The sequence below is a fragment of the Natator depressus genome, chromosome 8, assembly GCF_965152275.1.
Source record: "Natator depressus isolate rNatDep1 chromosome 8, rNatDep2.hap1, whole genome shotgun sequence".
NCBI lineage: Eukaryota > Metazoa > Chordata > Testudines > Cheloniidae > Natator > Natator depressus.
The window spans coordinates 16543949-16568356 of NC_134241.1; the positions used below are offsets into that span (position 1 = coordinate 16543949).

The following is a 24408-nucleotide window of genomic DNA, read 5'->3' on the forward strand; positions in this document are numbered from 1 at the left end:
ATTGGTTCCTATGTGACATCAATGGTGCATCAATACCTGGCTTTGGACTTGACAAATGGTGGAGCTTGTAACCACTCAGCTAGTATAGAATACAATCCTTTTAAACATTCTCTTATTGGGTTGGCTCCTGCAGTCCTAACTCACACAAACAGTTCCACTGAAGTGTGGCTACGGGAAAGAGGATTTGGGCTACTGCTGCTCACTGCTCCAGGCACTTTCTCCTCCTCCTCGCCCGTTCTCAACACTTAATTTTTGTGAGACTACAGAGGCTATTATTTAAGCTAGGTTGGCACTTAGTCCCATACTCTTCCTCTCTTACCAGTTGCAAAGTAGATTCTAAGCAGAATTTTGTTTTACAAAAACACTGTACAAGATTAAAGTTCCTCCTCTCTCCATCCCATGCCCTGGCTTATCCTATGTAAGGCCATTCCTTTCAGTTTCCATGTGCAATTATAACATACAGCATGTATCTCTAGGGCCGTCCAGATGTCCCTTTGTCAGATGTATGCATTATGTGATAAGGCACTGAAGAGACAGAAATCAGGATTCTCTCTGCTTTATCTAAATTGTAGGTTTTTCCCAGTGCTAAAAGACTAATCATGCAGGGAACATGTAAAATTTCACTGCTTGCTAAATGATTACATATTCAAAACGGTGTGGGTTTAAGACTTTAACAGCACATACAGAATGAATTCTCTCTTCCGACATCACAGTTTCTTCTTTTCTTTGAATCCATAACTGAAGAATGAATATATGGGCACACAGATCAAAGGGGTTAGAGCCTCTTTCCTTTGAAGTACTTATTCTCACAAGGTAATACTATTTTGTTCACGTACATTTCGGTTACTTTTCTATTGGCAAACAAATAACAGCACATACCTTTGTCCACACACACTATGAAATTTCTTGAGAGCTCGAATTGAGGTATCGGGGACTAAAGTGAGAGATTAATGCATCGGAGTGTCTCAGATTAAGTTTTAGACCATTCTCTGAAATAAGAACAGTTTTCAAGCTCATCCTTTTAATTAAAGAGCCCTTTTTTAGAGCAAACACTATGAATCTCCTAACTGTACCTCAAACAGCATAAATATTTTCATCCAGTTGGGTTGCCAATGATAGTTAAAATACTTTTTGAGGTTTCGGTTAACTGTTACAAAATGTACATATTCTTTAGAGATCATTCAGAGAGAACAGAATGATTTTTTTAAATTAAATTTGATATTTTACTCCAAAGTACTGAATACATCTTTTTAATAGGTATAGCATTCAAAAAAAAGATGTAAGAAACGACAAAAATGCAGTTTCCTATTTCAATTGGAAACAAACTTTTGCTGACCAACACAAATGTATGTGTATTGTGAACAACCTATGCTCTATATTTACATATTGCTGGTACCTGTATGCATATTATTGCCAAATTTTTCAAACTGTTTTTGCTATCCCGCGTGAGGCTGTATATGACATTAACCCCATAAGTTCATACATCTTTTCAGTTTACATTTTTTGCAGTGGAGTCAAGTAAACCTACAAAGTCTGAAGATTTACTATTGGAATGTGAAGGGTAACCAAACATGGGCTCCAAGTTCCAAGCTGTGGTTCTATACAGTGATCTAATGAATGTAAATTTCAGCCCTAGGAACAACCCACTCAGCATGGGTTTCTTCCTTTAAAAAAAGTACCTAACACCTTTGCTGCCAGTATTAATACTTCCAGAAAAACCACACTTTGTATGGGTTACCATTCAGCATATTTGTGACCCCTACCAAAACTATAATCATGTGTCATGATAAAGCAATCTGTCATCTAAAAATCACTTATTATACACTATACAAGCTATTTAACAATCATTCAATAAATTGCTTTTTAAGCTGCAGTAGCCCTTCCCTTCTTTGCTTAGATTAGTGAATATACCAATTACATATATTTGAAACTACAACTAAATATAAAAATATATTAGAGATTTCATATTTTATCAATTAGATTTTTTCCCCATTTTCTATTACACAAATAATTGGGCCACTTTGAATAAAAATCTAATTTCAGGGTAGCTTAGTAAGTATTTAAATTATGTTTATACAGAAAGTTGTTAAGGTGCACACAGAAAGGGCTACTACAGCTTCTAAACTATTTAAAACATCATTATCAATGGTGACAAGAAGTTCACAATACATATGGTAATTTTATGGCACACTAGTAATTTGACATGAAGGGATGCAGCCTTACAAAGACAGAAGTCTGACATACAATTCTAAACTACAAAATCAGTAGCGGAACCTTCCTGCTCTCCGGGAAAAGAAGATGAACCAATCAGTGACAGATGAAAGTGTGAAAATGGGTGACTAACCACACTCAGGTCTGAGGTCTGTATACCCAGCAAGTTACAATGTATCAGTACAGTTGGTCTGTTTTACGGTCTGCTTAAAGGTAAAGGTCTAATTGAAGAAAACCCTTCAAGAACCAATACAATATTAAAAAAATACTCGGGCATCATTACAAGTCGGTCTCATAGGCCAATAACGGGTTTTCTACAAGAACTTGTAGGACGAGACATTTATGTGCCTGGAAAACGTGAATTTCTCCATGCACAACTATTTTTTTTAAGCTATGCGTATTTTTGTGAAAGTTTCCTGATGGGCAGTCAGGACTGATCTTGACATCGATGCAGCCCAAGACTACTGCACATATGGCTATTGTATGGTATGCAAAAATCAGCTTAGTTTTTTGTATAAAATAACCCGCTCGTTCGCATCCAGTTAGGATTGGGCTAATTTTCTATGATCTGTATATCCAACACATTTTCACATATACCAAAAATGCGTGTTTCATTCATGTCTACTTGGGTTAGATTTGAGCATACTCTCCCCTCCACCCTAAAAAAACCCAAAAACAACAACAAAAAACCAAGCCAAATTTTTATGGTCATCTTGACAATTAAAGCAATCAGGTTAGAAAAGCCAACCCATTTTCACATGAATATGCTCAAGGATTAATGGCTAGAGGTCATTTAGGAAAGCCACAAGCTGCCCCACCTTAAAAAATAGTTGTACAATAGGCATCTTGAAGTATTACAAAAAATTATGTAAGAAAAAATGAGCAAGCCTAGTTCACGGTATATAAAGTTAAAGGAAATTGCTAAAACCAGACAGTAATAGCTATAAAAGGCACAACTTCCCTTTTCTGATATACACTTGTAAACTTTCTTCAGGTTACATGCATAAATCAAAATGCTATCTTAACTATACAAAAAACCCAAACCATTTTACTGGAAAAAAAAACCACCAGAAAATGTTATCCAGCCAACTGCAGAAATTACTAGCAGAATGCTCGTATATCAGCCTCTGATCTTGACACCAGTAGTTTTGGTGCATCCATGAATGTTGCACTGGGGGGGTGAAATCCAATTCCTAGCACGTAAGGGTTAATTACCTTTCCTTTCCTCTCCCTCCTCATTCTAATCATCCAATGTGAGCAATCTGCTGCTTCTGTAGCTTAAGTCTTGGCCCTCTGTAAACCACATGTAGTGCATAATTACAAAAGAAACACCGTTGCAAGACAAAATTAACAAGTCTGATAGTTTGTACAAAAAAAGCTATAGTTTGACTTTTTCTTAAGGCAATCTTTTTGTATTAAGGCAGTCACTTTTGATGAAATAAGAGTTTCTTGATATTTCCATTTGAATATTTTGGTATCTGATTGCTGATGATTTCTGCCAACATCTCTGGGAACTCAATACTCATGGATTTATCCAAAAATGTCTGGAAGCAAAAGCTTAGAAGATTTTCAACCACCTACAATTGATAAAGAGAAGATTTAGTCTCAGGCTAATGCACAGAGGAAAAAACACTGCTTTGGTACTGTACTTCTTCACTGTTATTCATATTTTGCTGTAATGGGGGGTCTTATAAATACCAGTCTAAAATGGGGATAAACACAACATATTTGAAAACTTAGCTAAAACATTCATATTTAAAGGCTGTAATGTTATATTGACTACTGTGTCATTCTGTAATGACATACATAAAATGATAGGATAAAAACACTATAATGGATTTTAAAACATTTTTGTGTTACTCTATGTTAAAAGAGACACAATCAACTTTAAATCTAGTCAGTTTCAAAACACGAGTTAGAAGTAGTTTCATGTACTATACTACACTTGCCCCTGAGACTGTCTGCCAAAATTCTGTGAAGTGCACAAAGTAAATAAACTAAAAAACAACAACAAAATTCTCTAATAATTTTCTATTAATCTTCTTAGGTGTTGCATATAAAAAGACAAAAAAATACACTTGATTTTTTTAAGCTGACAGTGTCCCTTTAACACCTATTTGTTACAAAAACTTCAGGAGAACAAAATATTTTATCTTAACCATTTTAAGTGGTCTGATAAGTTCAGGTTCTAAGGGCACAGTACCTTTCCACAAACTTATCTATACAGAACATGTACAGTGCACATTTAAAAAAAACTTACATCATGCATGGAGTCCAAAAGTTTAGTCAGTTGATAAAATCTCTGCCAGTTCTGGCTCGAGTTCCCCTCTCTCTTCACTATGGCTTTCCCCAACTCTTTGATGTACGTCATACGAATCTCATCAAACAGAGCCTGACTCTTCAGGCCCTCCTTGGGAACTGAAACATTGAAATTAACCTTTGAGATGTTACAGATCTCAGCTGGTTCTACTATACATGTGGTTATAAAAGTGCTCTTTTCACACTAATTCCACTTACATTTTAATATGTTCCTGGGCCTAAGCAGGACTTGTCCTGCAATTGCACTTCCCAACATCTCTGGGCCATTTGAGGTACAAATCTGGGCACCTAAACTGAGGGTAGGGAGCCTCTCTCTTCTGTGCTCTGAAAGCTTCTTCCCCTGATGGGCTCAGACAGCCTGGATGAGGCAGCTGCTCGATTAGAATGCAGAGGAGATAAGAACTGGAAAGGGCGGGTGAGGGTGGAGAGTAGATTAGGGAGAAAGCCTGGGAGTGAATTAAGGAGCTGGTGGAGGGAAGACTGGGGCAGACAGGGCAACGAGACTGGAAATGGGAAGGAAGAAAGAAGGGGCAGATGAGACTGTAGAAGGAATGGTAGATGTGAAAGGGGGCATAGGAGCCAGTATGGGGAGTTTGGGACTGGTATCCAGTGAAGTGTGGGAAAGGCGGTGGAGGTAGGAGAGGAGACAGATCAGACAGGGAGGCAGTGTGTTTGTGACAGGAGAACTGGGACTGGCTGGGCAGAGCCTGGGACAAGGAGAACAATCATCTTTGAAACACTTTTACAAAGTATCTCATTCCCCTCTAGTGATGGTCCACACAGAGGATGACAACCTACTACTGCTATCAGTTATTCCATAAGTTCATGGGACAGATATCTGCATGGTGAATTTAAATTAAATGTCCCAACCTGCTGATGACCCATGTATGTGTCAATATGATGCCATATGATGGAATACAGTTTTTCCAGTTTGTTTTTCAAAAACCTAAGAAATTTTATATGCCCTCCCCTCCTCCCCAAACCCTCCTCCACTGGTAAAAGAGATTTATGAAGACTACAAAGTCAAGCACTCAAAAGCTAGGAAATGCTAGAGTTAAGGTTGTCTGTGGAAGCTTAATTTTGCCTTCTTGCAGAAACGCATCATGATACTATCTTTAATTATATGAACACACACTATTTTTTCCACACAAACATTCCCTCATTCAGTGCACAGTCTGGATCCCCTCCATGGATGAATGAGGGACGTGTAGTGAAGAAAATGGTTGCCTGTATGACCCCTGCCTCATGCGTTTGCAGAAGTTGGAAGATGTAAATCAATGAGACAGGAACCGCAGGAAGAGAAAGGATGGTCTCACAGTAAAGGTAGCTGAATGCTGCCCTGGATTCTATCCCTACTTAATGACAGGTTTCAGAGTAACAGCCGTGTTAGTCTGTATTCGTAAAAAGAAAAAAGAAAAGGAGTACTTGTGGCACCTTAGAGACTAATAAACTGGTTAGTCTCTAAGGTGCCACAAGTACTCCTTTTCTTTTTTCTTTATCCCTACTTCTGTCACAGAATCCCAGTGTGATGCTAGGCAAGCCACTTAAACCAGTCTCTTCACAGGTGGTCACTAACTGGTGATCATTTCTGGGTACCTGACTTGAAACCCTGTGGTCTGATTTACAAAAGTGCTTATCATTTGCAATTGAAGTCAATGGGAGCTGTGCCTTGAACATACAAAGTGCTATGTAACAAGCTCTAAACATCAGGTTGTAGGTGTCTCAAAGTGGATACTTTTGACCTTAATCCTCTCTGTACGACATCTGTAAATTGGGGCTAATGCGCCCCTCATCTCACAGGTGTTCTGCGAAAATAAATTCATTACTGTTTGTGAAACACTGAGATACTGTAGTCATGAGTGCAAGAGAAAAGCCCAGAAAGTTAATAATTCTGTCTTCAGAGCAGGGTTTGAATAGTGTAGAGCAAGTAAGACACAGGGCCACACACAGAACAGAGAGAACAACAAAACATTGAAATAGTGGCACATTAAGTGAGTTCTGTACCATTCTGTGCACTGAATGAGGTAAGAGTCCTGAAGGAAAACGAAAGACTATCGTAATGCATAAGCACAAGGGAGCCAAATTATGGTTGCACAGTGCACTTTAATACTGTCATCTCCTAGCTTCTGAGGACTTGACTTTGCAACCTTACTATTCTTTTAACAGTTTTTTGTGTTTTATTATACAGAGGGACGTATATTATATAACACGTAGTTATATGTCCTACTATTTAAAACATATTATAGTAGCATCCATGAACCCCAAAAAGATGAGCCCCATTCTATAAGGTGCTGCACAGCCACATATGAAGGCATCATATCTGTCCCTTACACATGAGCATACAAATCTGTAGTCAAACTTGTAAAGTTTATGAAATGTGGATAAATTACCATCAATGTCATATGTAAGTAAAACAAAAAACATGAGCCCAAATTATCCCCAAGCACAAATTCACGTGCAGCAAGGGAGATCTTTGTCTCAGTTTGAACCACTGTTGCTTTGAGGGTTATTGTACATGGGATAAGAGAAGTAATGTTGCCTTCTCCCAATCTTGAAAGATGATTCTGATTTGAAAAAGTTTTCTCACAGGCCAAAAATTCTCAAGCAAAAGTTCTTTTGACAATGTTACCCTAAGTCTCAGTTTGAGAAGTGAAAAATCAATGAGACTTGGGTGCTTTTGAAAATTTACCTTTGGCCTGGGGTTTGAAGCAGATTCTTTATTTTGTATAGAATAGCAGCAAATGCATCATCTATAGAATGGTGTCTAGAGAATTAAGAAATGACTTGGTCTAACACCCCCAAAATTTGTGTTGTATATCCAGAAAATTCGAGGAGTTTAAAGAGAGCTGTCAGATGGCTGTCTCATAACTTCAGTTTCAAAGGCCCCACAATACATGCAGAAGTGTGGAGCTGAGACATTATGAATGCTTCCTTTCAAAAGAAGCTTTGTCCCAGTTTTTGGGCTCGGAAGGCAAACGCTGCACTAGGGTCCTCTGTCAGGACACTGAGGGAAACTACTCATGGAATAGCTTGGAATTTTGCACACTGAAGATTCTTACTTTGTGATCTTGAAACAAACTTGCATGGATGTACAATAGTTTGAACATATAGGCTGCAATATCTTACCACTGAATAGGTTCAATTTAATAATATATCCAGTTACAATAATCAGAAGTACAGTTTCCTTCAATAGCATGATGCAGTCATGTTGGAAGAGTAGCATTTTGCACAGTGCTCAGTAAGAAACTCAAACTTTGAGCTTTAACTCTGTGTGAGATATCTGCCATACCATCAACCTAAGACACACATACAATCTCATGATCTTGCAAAATTCATTCTTCACACAGATTGGCCACTTACTTGTAGAGAGAAGCAGCAAGGTTTTCATGCAGAGATATTCTTCATATGACACTTGAAGCCGTGATAGCTCATTGGCAACCATAAGCATATGTTTGCATTGGTCATACATACAGGGCAAATTCATTCTCTGCCTGAAAAATAACAGCATAAAAATCAATTAAGTAAAATCCTATGGGTGTAAAAAAAAAAAAAACCTATTGTATGCACTGAAGTTTCAACAGAAGAATCTTCACTTTCAACAACTGGTGAATTCATTTGTGACTATTGTTCTGCTAACTGGATCTAGAGAATGGCCTGAAAGTGAAGGGGGAATAAAGTATTAAAATCCCACTTTGTATGCTGATAGACAAACCCAGTTTCACAACAGAAGCTTATTTAAGCCAGGCCATGCATTCGGTAACCTAGCAGTCCTACTGGTTGCCAAAAGACAACTTTTGAGATTTCACCACCATCTTGAGGTAACAAACAGATTTTCAGATTGAGTAGCTTTGCGACAGGTTTCTCTTCCCAAGACCGGCAGTCCTACAGATTTAACAGTGTGATCCACTGGCTACAGTGAAATGAAATGACATACTAAGCTGGGATTTTCAAATGGGTCCAAGGGAGTGAGGTGTCCATATCCCACTGAATTTAATTGGGCACCTTGCTCCTTTAGGCTCCCAGGCCAAATTACCAATCTGTTCACCAGTAATGACACCATTACATCTTTTTAGAACAACTTCCCCAGTTATAGCTTAGCCTTCAAAGCTACTTTATTACTAGTCTTGCATCCTGTGATGTTCTCAAAGAGGTCCCAAATCTAGCAGATAAATTTTAATACACATAATCAGGTTTCTAAACATGGTTTAGAAAGTGAAGATGAAAAGCACCAGGCTGGAATCAGTTTGGCTGACACACTATGTTTATGCATTGTGATAGACCCAGGCCAGTTGGGTACAACAGAGTAATAGAAGGCAGATATACTGGCCACTGGATTAGCAGTTTTCTGTTCCCTGACTGACCAGAACAGGGGCTGCTCCAGGCTAATGAGAACACCTGACTCCAATTAACCTGCAAAAAGTCAGGTGAGGCCATTAAGTTAATGTGAACACCTGACTCTAATTAAGGCCCTTCTGATACTATAAAAGGGCTCACTCCAGTCAGGCTGAGGAGAGCTAGGGGAGAGAAAGTGTGGCTGAAAGGCTGAGTAATGAAGATACCCTCAAGCCATCGGTAAGGGAGCCCTAAGGTAAGGGTGAAGAAGAGAGAAGCAGGAGAACTGTGGGAAAGTGCCCCAGGGAAATGTAGCAACTCTGGCAGTGAAAGGTCGGCTGCAAACAGCTGCTACCATTAGGCTCGTTGGGCCGGAACCCAGAGTAGAGGGTGGGCCCGGGGTTCCCCCCCATCCCGCCACTATAGAAACACCTCCTGGGAGGGGAAGACAGGCCCCTGTCAGGACAGGAGGCTAAAATGTTCGGGAATAAGCCCCTAGGGGCAACAGAGAGACTGTGGGAGTTCTCTCACCAACCTCCTTGCTGGCTTTTGATGAAAAGGGCTCCGTAGACTGTAATCCTGGCCCTAGAGAGAGAAGGGCTATGTGGAGGGTTGCAGTGAATCTCTGAGGCTAGCATAAACCACCTGGAAGCGTGGGACCCACGGGGACAAGGTCGGAGCTCTGCCGCAGCATTTATCTTCTCACTCATTCTCCATGTCTAATGCAGTCGTTCCCAAACTTGTTCTGCCGCTTGTGCGGGGAAAGCCCCTAGTGGGCCGGACTGGTTTGTTTACCTGCCACGTCCGTAGGTTCGGCCGATCGCGGCTCCCAGCGGCTGCAGTTCGCTGCTCTAGGCCAATGGGAGCTGCTGGAAGTGGCGTGGGCCGAGGGACATACTGGCCGCCACTTCCAGCAGCTCCCATTAGTCTGGAACAGTGAACCGCGGCCGCTGGGAGCCGCGATCGGCCGAACTTGGGAACGCGACAGGTAAACAAACCGCCCGGCCCGTCAGAGGCTTTTCCCGCACAAGTGGCGGAACAAGTCTGGGAACCGCTGGTCTAATGAAATCTGCGTCAGGATGGGAAATCTCCTTCTTAACCATCCTGTTTAGTTTTCCACCTTGCAATTACAATTCATTGCTGTGAATATGGCTCTCACAGGATTACAACTTCAGGAGGGGAACAAGAACCAAGAGCACATCAACTCTGAAAGTGGCGGGAAGGAGAGGAATAGAGGCTGCATTCATGGAAATTGTTGGTGGGGGGGAAAAAAAAAGGTGGGAGAAGATAAACAGAAAAATGATAGTACACAAGGTGAATTGTTTCAAATACGGTGATTTTCTAATTTTTCAATGAGGTGTTAGTATGTTTTTTTTTTTAACTATTAAATGTAGTCTCCCTTAACACAGATCTTACTCTATTACTTTTCAATTTATAATCCAAAAGCTTCAAATCCCAATATAATATAACCTTACTCCTGAGGGAATTCTGCGCCACTGCGCAAGTGCAGAATTAATGTCCTCCCCACAGATTCTCCCCTTGCAGAATAACTGATTCTGACAGGGAGGCAAAGGAAAGCCGTGAGAGGTGTCACACCGCAATTACCCTTTTTGCCCACCAGAGGCTGATGTGGCACCAGAAGAGAGGGCAGCTGGCTGGCTCTTGGCCCAGAGCAGCCAGCCGCAGAGAGGGCCAGGTGAAGAGGCATGGCATGTGAGGGGGGAGACAGACTGGGGTTCAGAAGAGCTAGCAGGGGGGACAGACTGGGGTGGGGGCACAGAAGCTAGTGGGGTGACATCGAGCCAGGGGTTGAATGGAGTAGGGGTGCAGGGACCCATGGAGACATGGACAGCTATGCCTGGCTGAGTGGAGGTATAGACCCACATGGGGACTGGGGCATTTGTGCCTGGCTGAATGGGAGAGGCTAAGGGTCAGCCAGGGTCTGCATCGGGGAGGCTCCCCATCTCCCTAACAATCCCCCGCCAAAAACCTGTTGTTGGGTATGGGTAGGAGACACACACAACTCTCCAGGTCCACTCCCAGGCTCCTTCCCAGCAATTATGTCCCTCTCCCTCTGTTACCCCTGTCTTCCCCAAGCTTTTGCACTGCTTCTGAGGGGTGCAGGAAATATGTTTCTGCATTACAGTTTAAATGAATTACTACTCGAAGTTCTGTAGTAATATGCCTAGTAAGGAATCTATTTTGCTGTCTGCATTGTAACAGACATACTTGCTGACAGGTATTTTGAAATAAATTACCAAAATAATTGAAACTGGAGTGATTATATGGTGTTATTTTGACAAATAAAATATGCAGAATTTTGCAAATTTTAAAATATTGTGTGCAGAATTCCCCCAGGAGTAAAACTAGGTCTTGCATATGAAATTTTCCCAATTTTTTTCAAAGCTAGGATCATTTTTCAGGTCTCCTTCCACTACCCCATGCAAGAGAAATATACAATATACACTCACAAAAATGTTCAGCCCAGGAAATACCATTTAAAAAAAAAAACTAATTGAAAACAAGAAGACATGCTTCTTCCACAAGGACACAATAAAAAATACAGAAAGAATATGAACTGAGATGGGCAGTTTAAGAAATTGGTGACTGCACAGCAAGAAACACGGACCGTTGAAAGACTATTATAAACAAATCTGAATAAAATTCTGAAAAACCTTGTTTACAAATGCATGTTGCAGTACCACTTTTTGAACTGTATTAAAACTATTATTTGTGGCATTTTCCTATATCATCTCTAGAAACTAAAGCTTAATGCCAGAGTTTACTTCTTTCAGCTGCTGCCTGATTGTTAATCTTACAAGACAACAGGTCATATGGGGCTGTGAATAAACATTAAGAGACCTACCTTTTCTCTGGGATCTTGACATAAATCTACACTAAGTCTGCTAATTTTCTGCTGTCTCCTTTAGGTATCAAAGAGTAATTTAAGTGTTTTAAACTGAGTAATTGTAACACATTTTGTGAGAAGGCTCAGCAATTTTCCTTTTGTAAAATATTACCATTTCTGGGCAGAAGGTTAAAATAAATATTATGAAACAGGCCAGTCTATTTATTTTTATCTAGTATAAATACACCCATCAGTAAATATCTGGGTGCCCGTACAAAGCCAAACACAAATGTTATTACCAAAGCTACATAAAATGCACTCTCTACCAAAAAAACAGAGTATAAACACACCCTACGTCCCTTCAGGCAAGGCTAAGTAAACAGATGAGCTTTGTACTGTGTCCTGAAGGGCAACAGACAGGCTGTGTCAGAACAACGGGAAAGCTAATTCAGTGGTGGGTTCTCAATGCTAGAAAGCAGTCTGGGAGCAGGTCCCAGACATTCCACTCTGAGATCTCCTGGCAGGAGAGCATCAGATGATCTCAGCTGCCACAGTGGTGCACAGGGAGGAAGAAAAGGGACAAAAGGATTATGTACAAATGATGGAGCAGGGAACCAACCAAGAGTCAGGGCTCCTGGGTTCTTTTCCAGTGCTATCCCTTATATATGGCCACACAGCAGGAAAGTAAGAAACAGCAAAATGAATTTGCAGGGTGACCAGATAGCAACTGTGAAAAAACAGGACAGGGGGTTGGGATAATAGGCGCCTATATAAGAAAAAGTCCCCCAAAATGGGACTGTCCCTTTAAAAACAGGATATCTGGTCACCCTATGAATTTGTTTATCCACATATAAAATGGGTATAATACTTAATGACGGTACCTAAGGTGGCCTAGTCTTTGGATAGTGCATGAAAAGCAACACATACGCAAAGTGCAGAGGATTTATTATTAGGTAGGACACAATAAATGCAGAGGTCTGAGTGGGCGTATACAGACATACCACTGGTTTCAGAATAGCAATACAGTAATACAGGTGACTGGTAACTACAGAGTAGTTTAATTACACTATAATTGAAATGCAACAGTGATTTTCCTTTCCAGTATGTAATTACTGCCTGTTCTTATAAGTGGAGCATTAACTAGATGACTACATTACTTATTATTCCTGTAGTGGGGTTCTTGTTTTGATAGTGATTTTAAAACTGATAAGAGTTGGTCACTTTATTGTTTCTTATAAATCAATTATGTTTCATTCTCTTGATCAGCTACACTGCAAGGAAACAAACTGGTGAGTTATTTAACAATCAAGTACCTCCGTGTTTAGTCATCTGCCACTCTCATGCCATTGGTATAGTAAAGTAGTACACTATGTGTTTCAAACATAAAATAATGGGTGAGTCCCCAAAAGCAAGAACTGGATACTAATGCTTAGAACTGCTGAGTTAGTGCTAATATCAGACATACACTGCCACTAGGAAATCCCAGCTCTCATTGCCTAAACTCTTATTCAAAGTGTGCTATCCTATATGCCTACTTTATTTTACAATGCCAGAAAAAAAACCCCCAGCCATACAGCATCTGGATGTCACATCTCCCATGTATAGCAAAATTACAAATGCTTTTATTAGGAAGATTACGCAGTTACTTAGATTATAATATTTTTATGTTTTAAAGACTGCCTTCTCTGAACTGATCTTAATAAAAATATATAGGATTTTGGAGTAAACTTTACACAGAATATACAGCGTTAGTTAAAATCTATATAATTTACAGTTAAAGGGCACATGAGGTTTGCGTGGGACACAAGAGGGAGTTAAAGGCATGTGATTTTCAACATTCGATATGAGTCACTCAGCTCTATTAAATCTATGAAAGAATAAAATCAGTAAACAAGGTGCTGACACTGAACAACAGGCTATACTGATTCAACAGTCTGATGTACAAACAAATATTTTTTAAAGAAATTGTTCTGGGAAACAAGAAAACTTGCCTTTTAAAATTTTTTTTCAAAAAGCCAAAATACTTAGTTTTATTTTCTTTCCACTTAAATTTTATAGGGTATAGAACACTGGAGAAAATGAAACAGAGGAGCAGACCTCAGAGTTAGGAACAGAGAACTGCTGAAGTGGTGAGCAGGCAAACAAGAATAGGAGTTTCAAAACATGATTTATAAAAACCTTTTTATAAGGCCATGCAGTCATTACATGCCGTATACTGCTTCATGGCCACAAATGCATGTGATTTGCTGTTGCTTAATATGTTTCACATACAATTGGGAGGCCTTCTCCTGAAGACAATAGTTGAAGTATGCAGACGTGGGCTCTGATATAAAGTGAGTATTGCATGGTAATTTTGGCAGTAATGATACAGCACTATAAAATTTCACACTTTTTTAGTCCCAAAATACTAAAACATGTTCTGGAGCTTCGGATATGGTGGGCTGCCAAGCTCCACCCCAGCTTTTAAAATGGGTCATATAAGCACATGCTATAATGGTGCATTTGTAAGCCAATACACACACACTTTGGATGTGTTCTTTTTTACATTTCAAGTTGTAATGTGATGCATTTGTTAAGCATAAAAATATTAATCCACCAAAGAATATGGTTCCCACATGGGAAAAAAATTTAAAATTGATTTTGTACACTCTTCCCAGTGTGGTTTTTTTTGCCGGGGGGGGGGGGGGGCAGGGGGGGGGGGTTAAAGAAAAGTTGAGTTCAATGGGCATTAGGAATCTAGATGCTTTTGAAAATCCCAGTAGGTGCCTAGATACTTTTAAAAATCTGCCCCTTAATTTCTCTGTGCCTCAGTACCCATATGTAAAATGTAGATAATACTCACAGGGTGTTGTGTGAATAAATACACTAAAGGAGCTCAGATATTATTGAGATGGGGGGGGGCAACATATGAGTAGCTGAGATATAAAGAACCGTTTTTCAAAACATTCTGCATAGTTTACACATATTTAAATCCCTTATTTTTGGAATAGCATTAGCAGACATTTTGTCTCCCTCAAGCACCATAGTATTGATGAACCTTTAAAACACAAATTGATTAGATAATAAGCACAAAAAATATAAAAATATAAAATGTACCAGTCTACATCTGTATAGCTAAAAAGCAGCTAAACAAATCGTGGTGTTTTTTCTTTATATTAGGTATTATTTTGCAATTTTTGATATGTCCAAAAATCACACACTTGATAATATGCTAGGAGTAATATCAAAGACTGTTAAATTGTCTGAAGCCAGTTTATCTTAGTAACTTTTCCTGTGCTTTACTCTTGCAGCAAATTATGGTATTGACTTTATACAGGAAGTAGTTTAAGATCAGCTCTATCATGTTGCTGTACGGGGATGACACAGAAAGATGTGATCTGATGATGTCCTAATCAATAACTTCAAATTATTTAAATAGTGTGATTGTTAACAACTTGCACTGCCAATAAACATGCTACTTTTAAATGTTGTCTGAGTGCAAACTGAGAGGGAGAAAGTATGTTAATAATAGGGATTTCAGATTTCTCAGCTTAACTGCAGTAAAATACATTTAAAATTACTCTCATACCAGATATTTCTAGCTGAAAACTGCAACTGTGCAGATACCTTTAAAATATTATGAATTATTTTTATACTGTATTTTGCATAAAGACAGTCCCTCTGCCCTGGGGAACATGCATTTAAACAGGATCCCTCCTCTCCTCAGTCTCTGATTAAAAGTGTTGCAACAACTGTAAAATTCAAGAAATATGTACATGGATGAAGTACATGTAGTGTTTAGAGGTTGGAACTGTGAATCAAGAGCCAAAAAAAATTCCTCGCTCAGCAGCAGACTTCCTTTGTGACTTGGGTCACATGACTTATCCTCATTTTCCTGATGGGGAACTAGGTAACTCAGAGGCTACCTCTTTCCTGCATCAGATGGATACCGTGAGGCTAAATTTGTTGTTTCTAAGGTAACTAGAAATCTTTGGGTGAAGGGCACTATTCATTAAAAACACATTTCATTACTTGCATAAGTGCTTCAAGATAATAATTTCACACCATATGCTATACAAACTGTTGTTTGTTGTTGTAATGAGTCTAAAATCTATCACAAGAACTTTTTTGCCACAGTTTTGTATGACTGAACGGCTATAATCCATCCCATGTGGGTGAGTCCATACAGCCCCGCAAAGTCTTGCCAAATCTTCAGTTATGCAATACTCAGCTAAAAGAAAAGGACTATCTACTGAAATTAATTTCATCTAGTATGATATGGATCAAAGAAAGTGGCAGACAATTCTATTTCTATTAGAGAAAGTAACCAATGAATCAAAATTTGTCCGTGACTGAAATTAAACATATCTGAGGCCAAAGACAGATGATTATTTTTATTGTTGCCAGTGGGAAATGTTGTGCAATATAAAAGGATGGGAGTATGGAAATGCTGTGGGTTATTTACATGCCTTGAGATGGAAAGCTCAAGCAGCTCCTATTTCCTAAACTTTTTTTTTTCCTTGTTAGAATTCTGCAACATTGCCTGGGAAGTCAGAGTTCTGGTGCGGAATTCCAGTGCCTGTGTTGCTGCATTGAAATAGTCTACTCCTAATCTACTTTGCTTAGATAAGAGATAGTCGGATCAAATACTAGATACATGATCCTGTTACCACAGCTAATAATGATTAAGTGCCTGATTCACTGGGTACTGAACACCTCCTCACAGGTGCTGAGTGCCTTCAACTCTCAGAATCACACCCTAAAACAGCAGTATTCACAAAGAACAATTAATAAATTTCTTCCACTATACAGTATACTAAAAATTGCTAAGTCAATGCTACACTACTGAGAGTTTTGATAATACTAAACAGCACTTTTCATTTTCAAAGGATTAAATATTAGATAATTAATTTAAAATGTTTGGAAACGTTAAGACTTGGGTCTCCCAACAAATGAAACTTATCACTCTGCCTTGGACTGTGATTCTATTCTATTACATAGGTTAAGCACTGTTGAGTCTGGTTCATACTTGGATAAGAGACCTTCAAAACACCCCTAACTTCAACAGAAAGTGGTGTTAGTGATTCAATAGACAGTAGTCTTCCCTTTGAGTTAGTATTGAACCAAAGCCCCAGCATGGTATTAAGGGACGCTATGCTTCAGTTGGTGTCACCTTTTGGGTCACAGGTAAAGAAGAGGCCGTGGCCACTTGTGTTTTTTTAAAAAGCTCAAGGCATTTTTTGCAGGTACAGGGACATTACGCCAATGTGCTTGCCAAAATCTCTAGTTTTGGTAATTATATTCTGCCTACAATGCCCGAAGTGATCCTTGTAGTCTCAGTTGAATATGATATTCTTCTTTTCCTGTCTTATAGCAGTTATGTATTGTTTTTGTGCACTATTCAATAGTTGCCATGCTTCATTCAGAAATGCCTACAATTTACTGACAAGTGACATGTGAGAAATTTCAGCCAGGAAGGTAATTTTGGCGAATATGTAACACTGAAAATAAGACGTTAGAAAGAAAGTGCCAATCTAATTTTACGTACAATGCCACTATCCCCACGATAATTTCATCTCTCAGTGTACGTGCTTTACTCAAAATTAATGAAGTTGTATATTCAAACAATATTTCAAATTATGGAAATAAATTAGTTATGTCTGAGAATTAACCATAGTTAATAATTTATTGCTCAGAATGTACGCTCCTTGGAGTCACACTGTCTTATCTGTAAAGCTTTATTTATATTTACAACACTATATTAAACAACAGAAGCTTTCAGAGGTAAAGCATTCTGTGCACCAGTTTAGGACATTAGATGGTGTTAATCCCATTAACAGTAGTATCAGAATAATCAACCACTTGAAGGTTGCAGCTATTCAACAAAGACATATTCAACATATTTTAATATATAAACAAAGTGAGAATGGCAAAATCCAAGGCTTTTACAACATAATTACTAAAAAGAACAATAAAAGGTTTACAAAGGGCAAGACAAATATTTACACCAAAAAAAATGAAATGGAATGTGCACATGAAAAGATATTTGAAACACAAATGGCCAATCATATAGAAAATAAAAGGATTACTGGCTCCTGTCAGCAAACTAAGACAAGACTGGAGAGAAATTCTTTAACAATGTCATATTTTCTGCTTCTACAGTGCCTTCTCTCCAAGGATCTCAAAGTACTTTAACTGCACTACATAAGTCTCAAAACACCCCAGTGAGGCGGATATCATACCCATTTTAAAAATGGGGAAATTGAGGCACGGTTTAAGAAGCCACTTCTGCTCACAGGGGCATCAAAAGCCACAGGGCTTCAATGGTGCAGGATCTGGTCTTAAGTGTTTTGTTCAAGGCTACACAGCAAATGTATGGTACAATCTGGATGAGGATCCAGATTTTCTGACTCCCAGTACAGGGTGGCTTTAACCCTGTAAAGCAGCACAACCTCTTATGCAATGGACACAAAGTCCAATTGTAAAGCCAGAATTAAAAATCAAAACTTAGAAATTAGAGTAAATACAAATCAGCAAAACCATACTGACCTTCATAGCTTCACTGGCATTTTCAGCCATTTACAAAACATTGCCATTAAAATTGTGATAATGATAAAAAAAAGCTTAGTGGCGCTGTATTTTGAGTGCCCTGAATGTACCAATATTTCATAGTCTGTATGCCACAAAGGGGATGATGTTTGAGTTCATGAATAAAAGAGAAGCCAATTTCACATTTTTCATAGTAAACCTCACATTTACTTTAAGTCTGCGGGTGGTTAAACTGAATCTTGGACTGTTCTGGCCAGCAACCTCAAAGAATTTATTTACAGACTGCTTCAAACAATCAAGTGAGTCAAGAGACTTTTAATTAAAATGTCACAAAATATATTGTAACAAGAGTAAAAACCACAAGAAGACAAAACCAGTAAAGAAGCACAAAAGCAATAAAGAAGCTGAAGTGACTAATAAAAGTAAAGCTATAGCGCACATTTAAGTTATTTTCTTGTCCTGATAGACAAATATTTTTATGCTCAAAAGCAACCAACAAGCAGTCATACTGTAATCTATAAAAAGTAACAGTGCACACTGGAAACAGCAAGCTAGCAAATAAATTAGTGCCCCTGATCGTTCATCCTCAGAGTCATTAGTTTAAACAGCTAAGATCAGATGTTTTTATTATATGATTGGCTCATCTTGACTTCACATTCATCCTGGGCATTATTTTAGCATAGTGATGTCACCTCTGAAATCCATGTGCATAAGGGCCTAATTTTCAAAAGTAATGAGCACCTGCAGCTCTTCTTGCCTTGAACTGAAGTTGGGGGTACTCGCTACTTCCAGAAATCAGGCTCTAAAGCTTATTGTTTTCTTGTTTGGGAATACAACAGAGAAAGTGACAATCAAATTAGGTGCTAATATGCTGCATTAGGAATTCTCTAATTTGTTTTCTCCCTGGCTAGTGAACAAAATACATATCCTGCCTCCAGTGCCTCCGGTTAATTTTGGACAGGTTTAGACAACATGATGGTAAGAATGCCTGAGACCTCTACTAGTATCATCAGAGCTGCCACAATGGAAGTTTACCTGCAATAACTATTGTAGAATATTTTGACCATTTCTATTCCATAGAAGAAATAGGTTTTAAAAGTGAGCTAAAGGAGATGGTTCCAATGAGATCCATCTAAAGCAGAAAGAAGGCATAGAGCAGTGATCTATCAGCCTTGCAAGCAAGTTACAAATTGTCCTGTAACTTCTGAATATTTTGGCATTATGTTTACAAGCAATCAAATGGTGTCAGAAATATCACATATACATCAGCCATATATTGGTTTTAATCAACTCAAATGAATGGGCAGCACCACACAGTTTCTTAAATCAGCCTCCCTGTTTCTGCTTTAGCTTTTCTATCAAACACAAGCAACCTCCTCCTCCCCAGCCCCCAAGTTCACTAATCCAACAAGACTCAAACCCATATGAAAGGGTTAAAAAACTAAAATATGTAAGTATTTAAAAATCTTACCTTCAGAAGAGTCCAACAATTCAGTAGAGCACCTACCCTCAGAATGATTTATTTAAAACTAAATACAACAACACAGTTTGACATCGATGCACAAAATTGTGTTTCGTATAGAAAAAAGGCTCTACCCCTGTTATGTTACTTATCTAAAAAGAGAGGATGGGAGAATTAGTGTTTGAAGGTACACAGTGCTAATCCAACACTATTTATCATAGTTACTATTCATCTGTTTAGGGTGACCAGATTCCCGATTTTATAGGGACAGTCCCAATATTTGGGGCTTTTTTTTTATATGGGCTCTTATTACCCTCCAACCCCTGTCCCAATTTTTCACACTTGCTATCTCGTCACCCTACATCTGTTAGATACTTACATGGCATTCCCTCACCGTAATATCTGAGATATAACACCCCTTACTCAGGGGAAGATTAAGCTGATGTGGCAGAGGCAAGCAAGAACTTAATTAAATTCTTTCGGGGCAGAAACCTTTAGTACTCAACTTATTAGGATAAAAGGGTTCACAAATGTAAAAGAGCAGAACGGATATCTGTCAGACCATTATCATGCCTTCCTAATAGTTTCTGGCCCAGCCTTCAAACAGTATATTTTGGAAATTGTTTTGGTTTTGTGATTTAAATCCCTTTGTGCTTCTCTCTAGAACCATTAAGATGAAAATATTAATATACATAAGTATTTAAAATACATAAATATTATGTTAGATAAACTGATTTACTTGACTGACCAGCCTACCTTGAAGCCATGCTAATCTGTTGAGTGACTAATGTGTTTTATATCTTTTTTCCCATTGACCTGCCCAACTATTTTCTTCTCCGTCTATGATTATGGACTTTCAGTGAATGGCTTGATTTTTTAACCGCTTTTAAAAAAATTAAAACAATGTGCCACACTTGGCAAGACAACTTATCTGTATTCAAACTAAACACTGAAAAAAGCAAAAAGCAAGTATGTTTAGACAGACCAAGAAACTGAAGTCTTATTTGAGTTTGAGTGGTGCTACAGTCAACTAGAAAACTTGCAGGAACTGTTACAAAGAGAAAGTCTTTTGAAAACATGTACCCACAGAACAGATGCCTTTGTTTTGAAATAAGGCTAGTGTGTATACCCAAATCTGATTTTAAAGCTACAAAAATGGTTCTGCATTTTATCATCAAAATATCAAAAACTAAAAAAGTTAGAACTAGGTTAGACGTAAAGCCTAATGTTATATTTATATTATATAAGGTATGGGCCTGATTCTCTTCTAGACCAATGTTATATGCTAGTGTAACTCCACTGTCTTAACTGGATTTGCTCAAAATTTACAGTAAAGCAATCAGAAAAGTATAAGGCCCCATAAGTACAAGAGAAAAAAAGTCCAAATGCTCTAGCAAATTACTCAAAAAAAATTGCACAATAAGAACAACCAGTGTTTCCTGAAAATGGATAAAACTGGTTAGAAAAGAGCATTATCCTGGGCACAAGATTTGTCTATAAACTTTGACTTTCTGCAATCTGCAGTTTTACAGTAGATTCCTATTAGGGAGTTCAAAACAGAACAGCTGTGGAATTACCAATAGCAATCCATGGGCCTACTTGTACAATAAGGGTGACACAGAAGCATAATTAGTTAGCTACACAATTCTTTAAATTGTGTTTTGTAAAAAATTTTTTATGGGTTCAAATTAAGCAAACATTTTAACTATATACCAGTAGCTAGATCAACAGTACCATAAATGCCACCAACTGATTTAACTGATCAGTTCAGTGACAATGATAGTATTATTGTTTAGGAGTTTATTCCATTTGCCAGTCTTCTTTTTTCGACAAAGAATTTTAACAGAAATATCCTGTTAGCATCATTTTTTCCTGAACCTTTAGAACTAATCATTGTAATGAATGATGCAGCTGCATCAACAAAATAGAATCCATCCACCCACCAATCCTCCCCCCCACTCTTCTAGACAGAAACACAAACTTTCAGCTAGTTCTAAAAGGCCATTAGTTCATTTGACTTATTTAAAAACATACATATCATGTGCTAAAAGGAAACTGATTTTGCAGGCAAAATGTCAGTACAGTGATTCTTTGCACAACTTTGTTACCTAGTGACATACATTAGTAGGATTTACTCTCTATAAAAAATACTTATGGCAGAAAAATGTTTCAGGGAGTTTAATACAGCTCTGGCATATGGGGAAAATGACTCATACACTACTTACTCATTAATAATCAGATCTGGTGCAAAACACAGCAGGTTTCCATTTGACTGTTTATATGATCTCCATCCTAGAGCAAAAGCCATCAGGAACATCCATGAGTACTGCAGAAGGGTCATTTGGTCGTCCAAATGTAAATTTCGGAAACCTAAAAAATACAAAATATAACAGTATAGGCAGTGAACAAGTAATGCTTAAGAAATGCTCCTTTTCAAATCTATCAAACAAATCATCAGTACAAATAAAAGTGTTATTAATACGCAGCAGTATTTTAAAATGTGTTTCATATTATTTTCTTTAGTTGCGGTGGTGCATGTAGACTTGAAGACATCAAAACTGTGTGTCGAACTGCAATGAACAGATATAATCAAGTACTTCTGTATTTTATGTTGTTAGATGCTAAATAATCTGATCTAACTAAAAGTGCATCTGTATGCTGAGAAAGAACAGACTGCACTTGTGGTGGTAGGGAAGATGAAGACGTGAGATTAGAAAAACTAACAGTGCGTCTCTTACCTGCAAATTCTTGCTGCTGATCAAAGTAATATACAAAACTTCAGCATAATTTTAAAGTTACCAAGATTACATTCAGCTGCTTAGCATACGACTGTAATGTATCTTTTATTAGCCTACAAAATTTTTTGCCTATGCAGACGAAACAGTACCCACCCACAGGACCCAGCTTAATGTGGTTATAGTCACAATCTCTTTGCCAGTCTTCGGACTTTGGAAGTCTTTAACATAACTAAATTCTTGAGCTGGTTTGAATTTGTGGCCTTCCACAGTTTTAATTACACAGAATACAGAAATGTACTGAAAAGGATAAGTAGCAGAAAAGATAACATTTATACCTTAATTTTAAAAAATATTATATATTATTCCTGAGTACATATACACACTCCACCCCTAACCTCCAGGTGATTTGTTTCCTCCTGGAAGAGTGTGTGTCACTCGGAGATCGCTTGAAAACTACTACAGAAATCAGAAGGGAGTGTAATATTAAAAGTTCAGAAAATGTTATTTTTCCATGTAATTGGAAATGAAGGTGAATGAAAAATATCCTACAAGTGACTAATTAAGTTAATGTATTTCCTCATAACCAGACAAAACTGGTTCAAGTGTCTTGTGTAAATATTACAGTAACTTCAGACTGAAGTCCACTGACTTTATTTTAAACTCTTATTCAACAGTAATTTTACACAGTAGTCACAAATCACAGAATATGGACCATGTTACTCATCCTCACTAACTGCCTGTAACATTATAGCAATATACAGAATGAATAGGGCCAACAAAAATAATGAAGAAATGTGTTATATCTTAAAATTGCTCCCCTGAGCAGATTTAAAATGTAGACAGCTTTTAATCTACAGTGGTAGCTCATATCAAGCCCTGGCTGCTTTTAACAAGATTTTCTGCCACACTGAGTCCTTATTAAAATTTAGATTCAAGTTCACTTTATTTAATGTCATCAGATACTTGACATCCCAAAAAGGTCACTTCAGTGCTATTTCCTTAAGATGTTTAAAATGATAATATCTGGTGAATTAATATGCCCAAATTATATAGCCTCTCAATCTGGTCTACTCCAAAATAAAGGCTGGCAGCTTTGAAGGTAGGAAACCCTCCCTCCATATTGCTACTTTTAAGACTTAGTAATACTGTTTAGAACTCATTTAAAAACTATTGGGTCAAACCTCGAGGTCCTTACTCAAACATTGTTCAGTCAAAACTCCTCTGAAGTAAAAACTTCAGGATATAGCTCATTTTATTTTCCATACATTTGTTTCATCATTATTTATTGTTAACTAACGATACTAGGGCTAACAAAATGATCTTTGTTCCTTATCAGTTCCATCTGCTTGCATTGCTTATTTCCCACCTGAGACACTAGTCCTCTGGACATCATAAACACTTCCACAGCAACTAACTGTGATATCCCAAATGGAGGACTACTATGATTTCTGCAGGGGTGCCAGAAATGAAAGTAAGTAAACACAGTAAAATGAAAGACTGTTGTGAAGAAAAGCTTTAGTGACAGATTGATCAAGAAAAGGAAGACAAAAAGTCCTGGTATGATCAGAACAGTTACTAGTAATATTATTATTATTATTAAATAATAGAGTGGCCTTTCAAGGAATATCATCTTCTGTAAGATTAAGAGCTTGTCTACCTGGGGAAATTAACTAGAATAGTTCCTCATGTGGACACACTAATTCAGAATAAAAAGTGTGCTTCCAAAGCAAAGTGTTTATCCTGGAATGAAGTCACTTTTATCCCAGACTAGATAGCATCCACCCAACAGTTTTGTTATGCTAACTTCACACCTTTACTTTATTCAAATTATTTTCCCAGCGTAGACAAGCCATAAAGGACATTTCAATCTCCCTATTCCAGCATAAATGTTTGAATCTAGTCTTTCCTTGTAACTCCAAATAGGTTTATTTTCAAAAAAAGGTGAGACCATCATGTAAAATTAGAGGGCA

The 24408-nt window shown here is 38.0% G+C and overlaps 1 protein-coding gene across 2 annotated transcripts in view; it reads right to left on the bottom strand.

The window, feature by feature from the left end:
- Positions 1-319: 319 nt before the first annotated feature.
- The window catches only part of NR3C1 (nuclear receptor subfamily 3 group C member 1), a 158816-nt gene continuing 134727 nt past the window's right edge, over positions 320-24408 (bottom strand). For both annotated transcript variants that reach the window (XM_074960516.1, XM_074960517.1), the window contains exons 6-9: positions 21926-22070; positions 7891-8021; positions 4472-4629; positions 320-3788 (exon numbers count right to left, since the gene is read on the bottom strand). In XM_074960516.1, coding sequence (XP_074816617.1) covers positions 3636-3788; positions 4472-4629; positions 7891-8021; positions 21926-22070 — 587 coding nt within the window. In that variant the 3' untranslated portion in view covers positions 320-3635. The remainder of the gene's footprint in view (positions 3789-4471; positions 4630-7890; positions 8022-21925; positions 22071-24408) is intronic.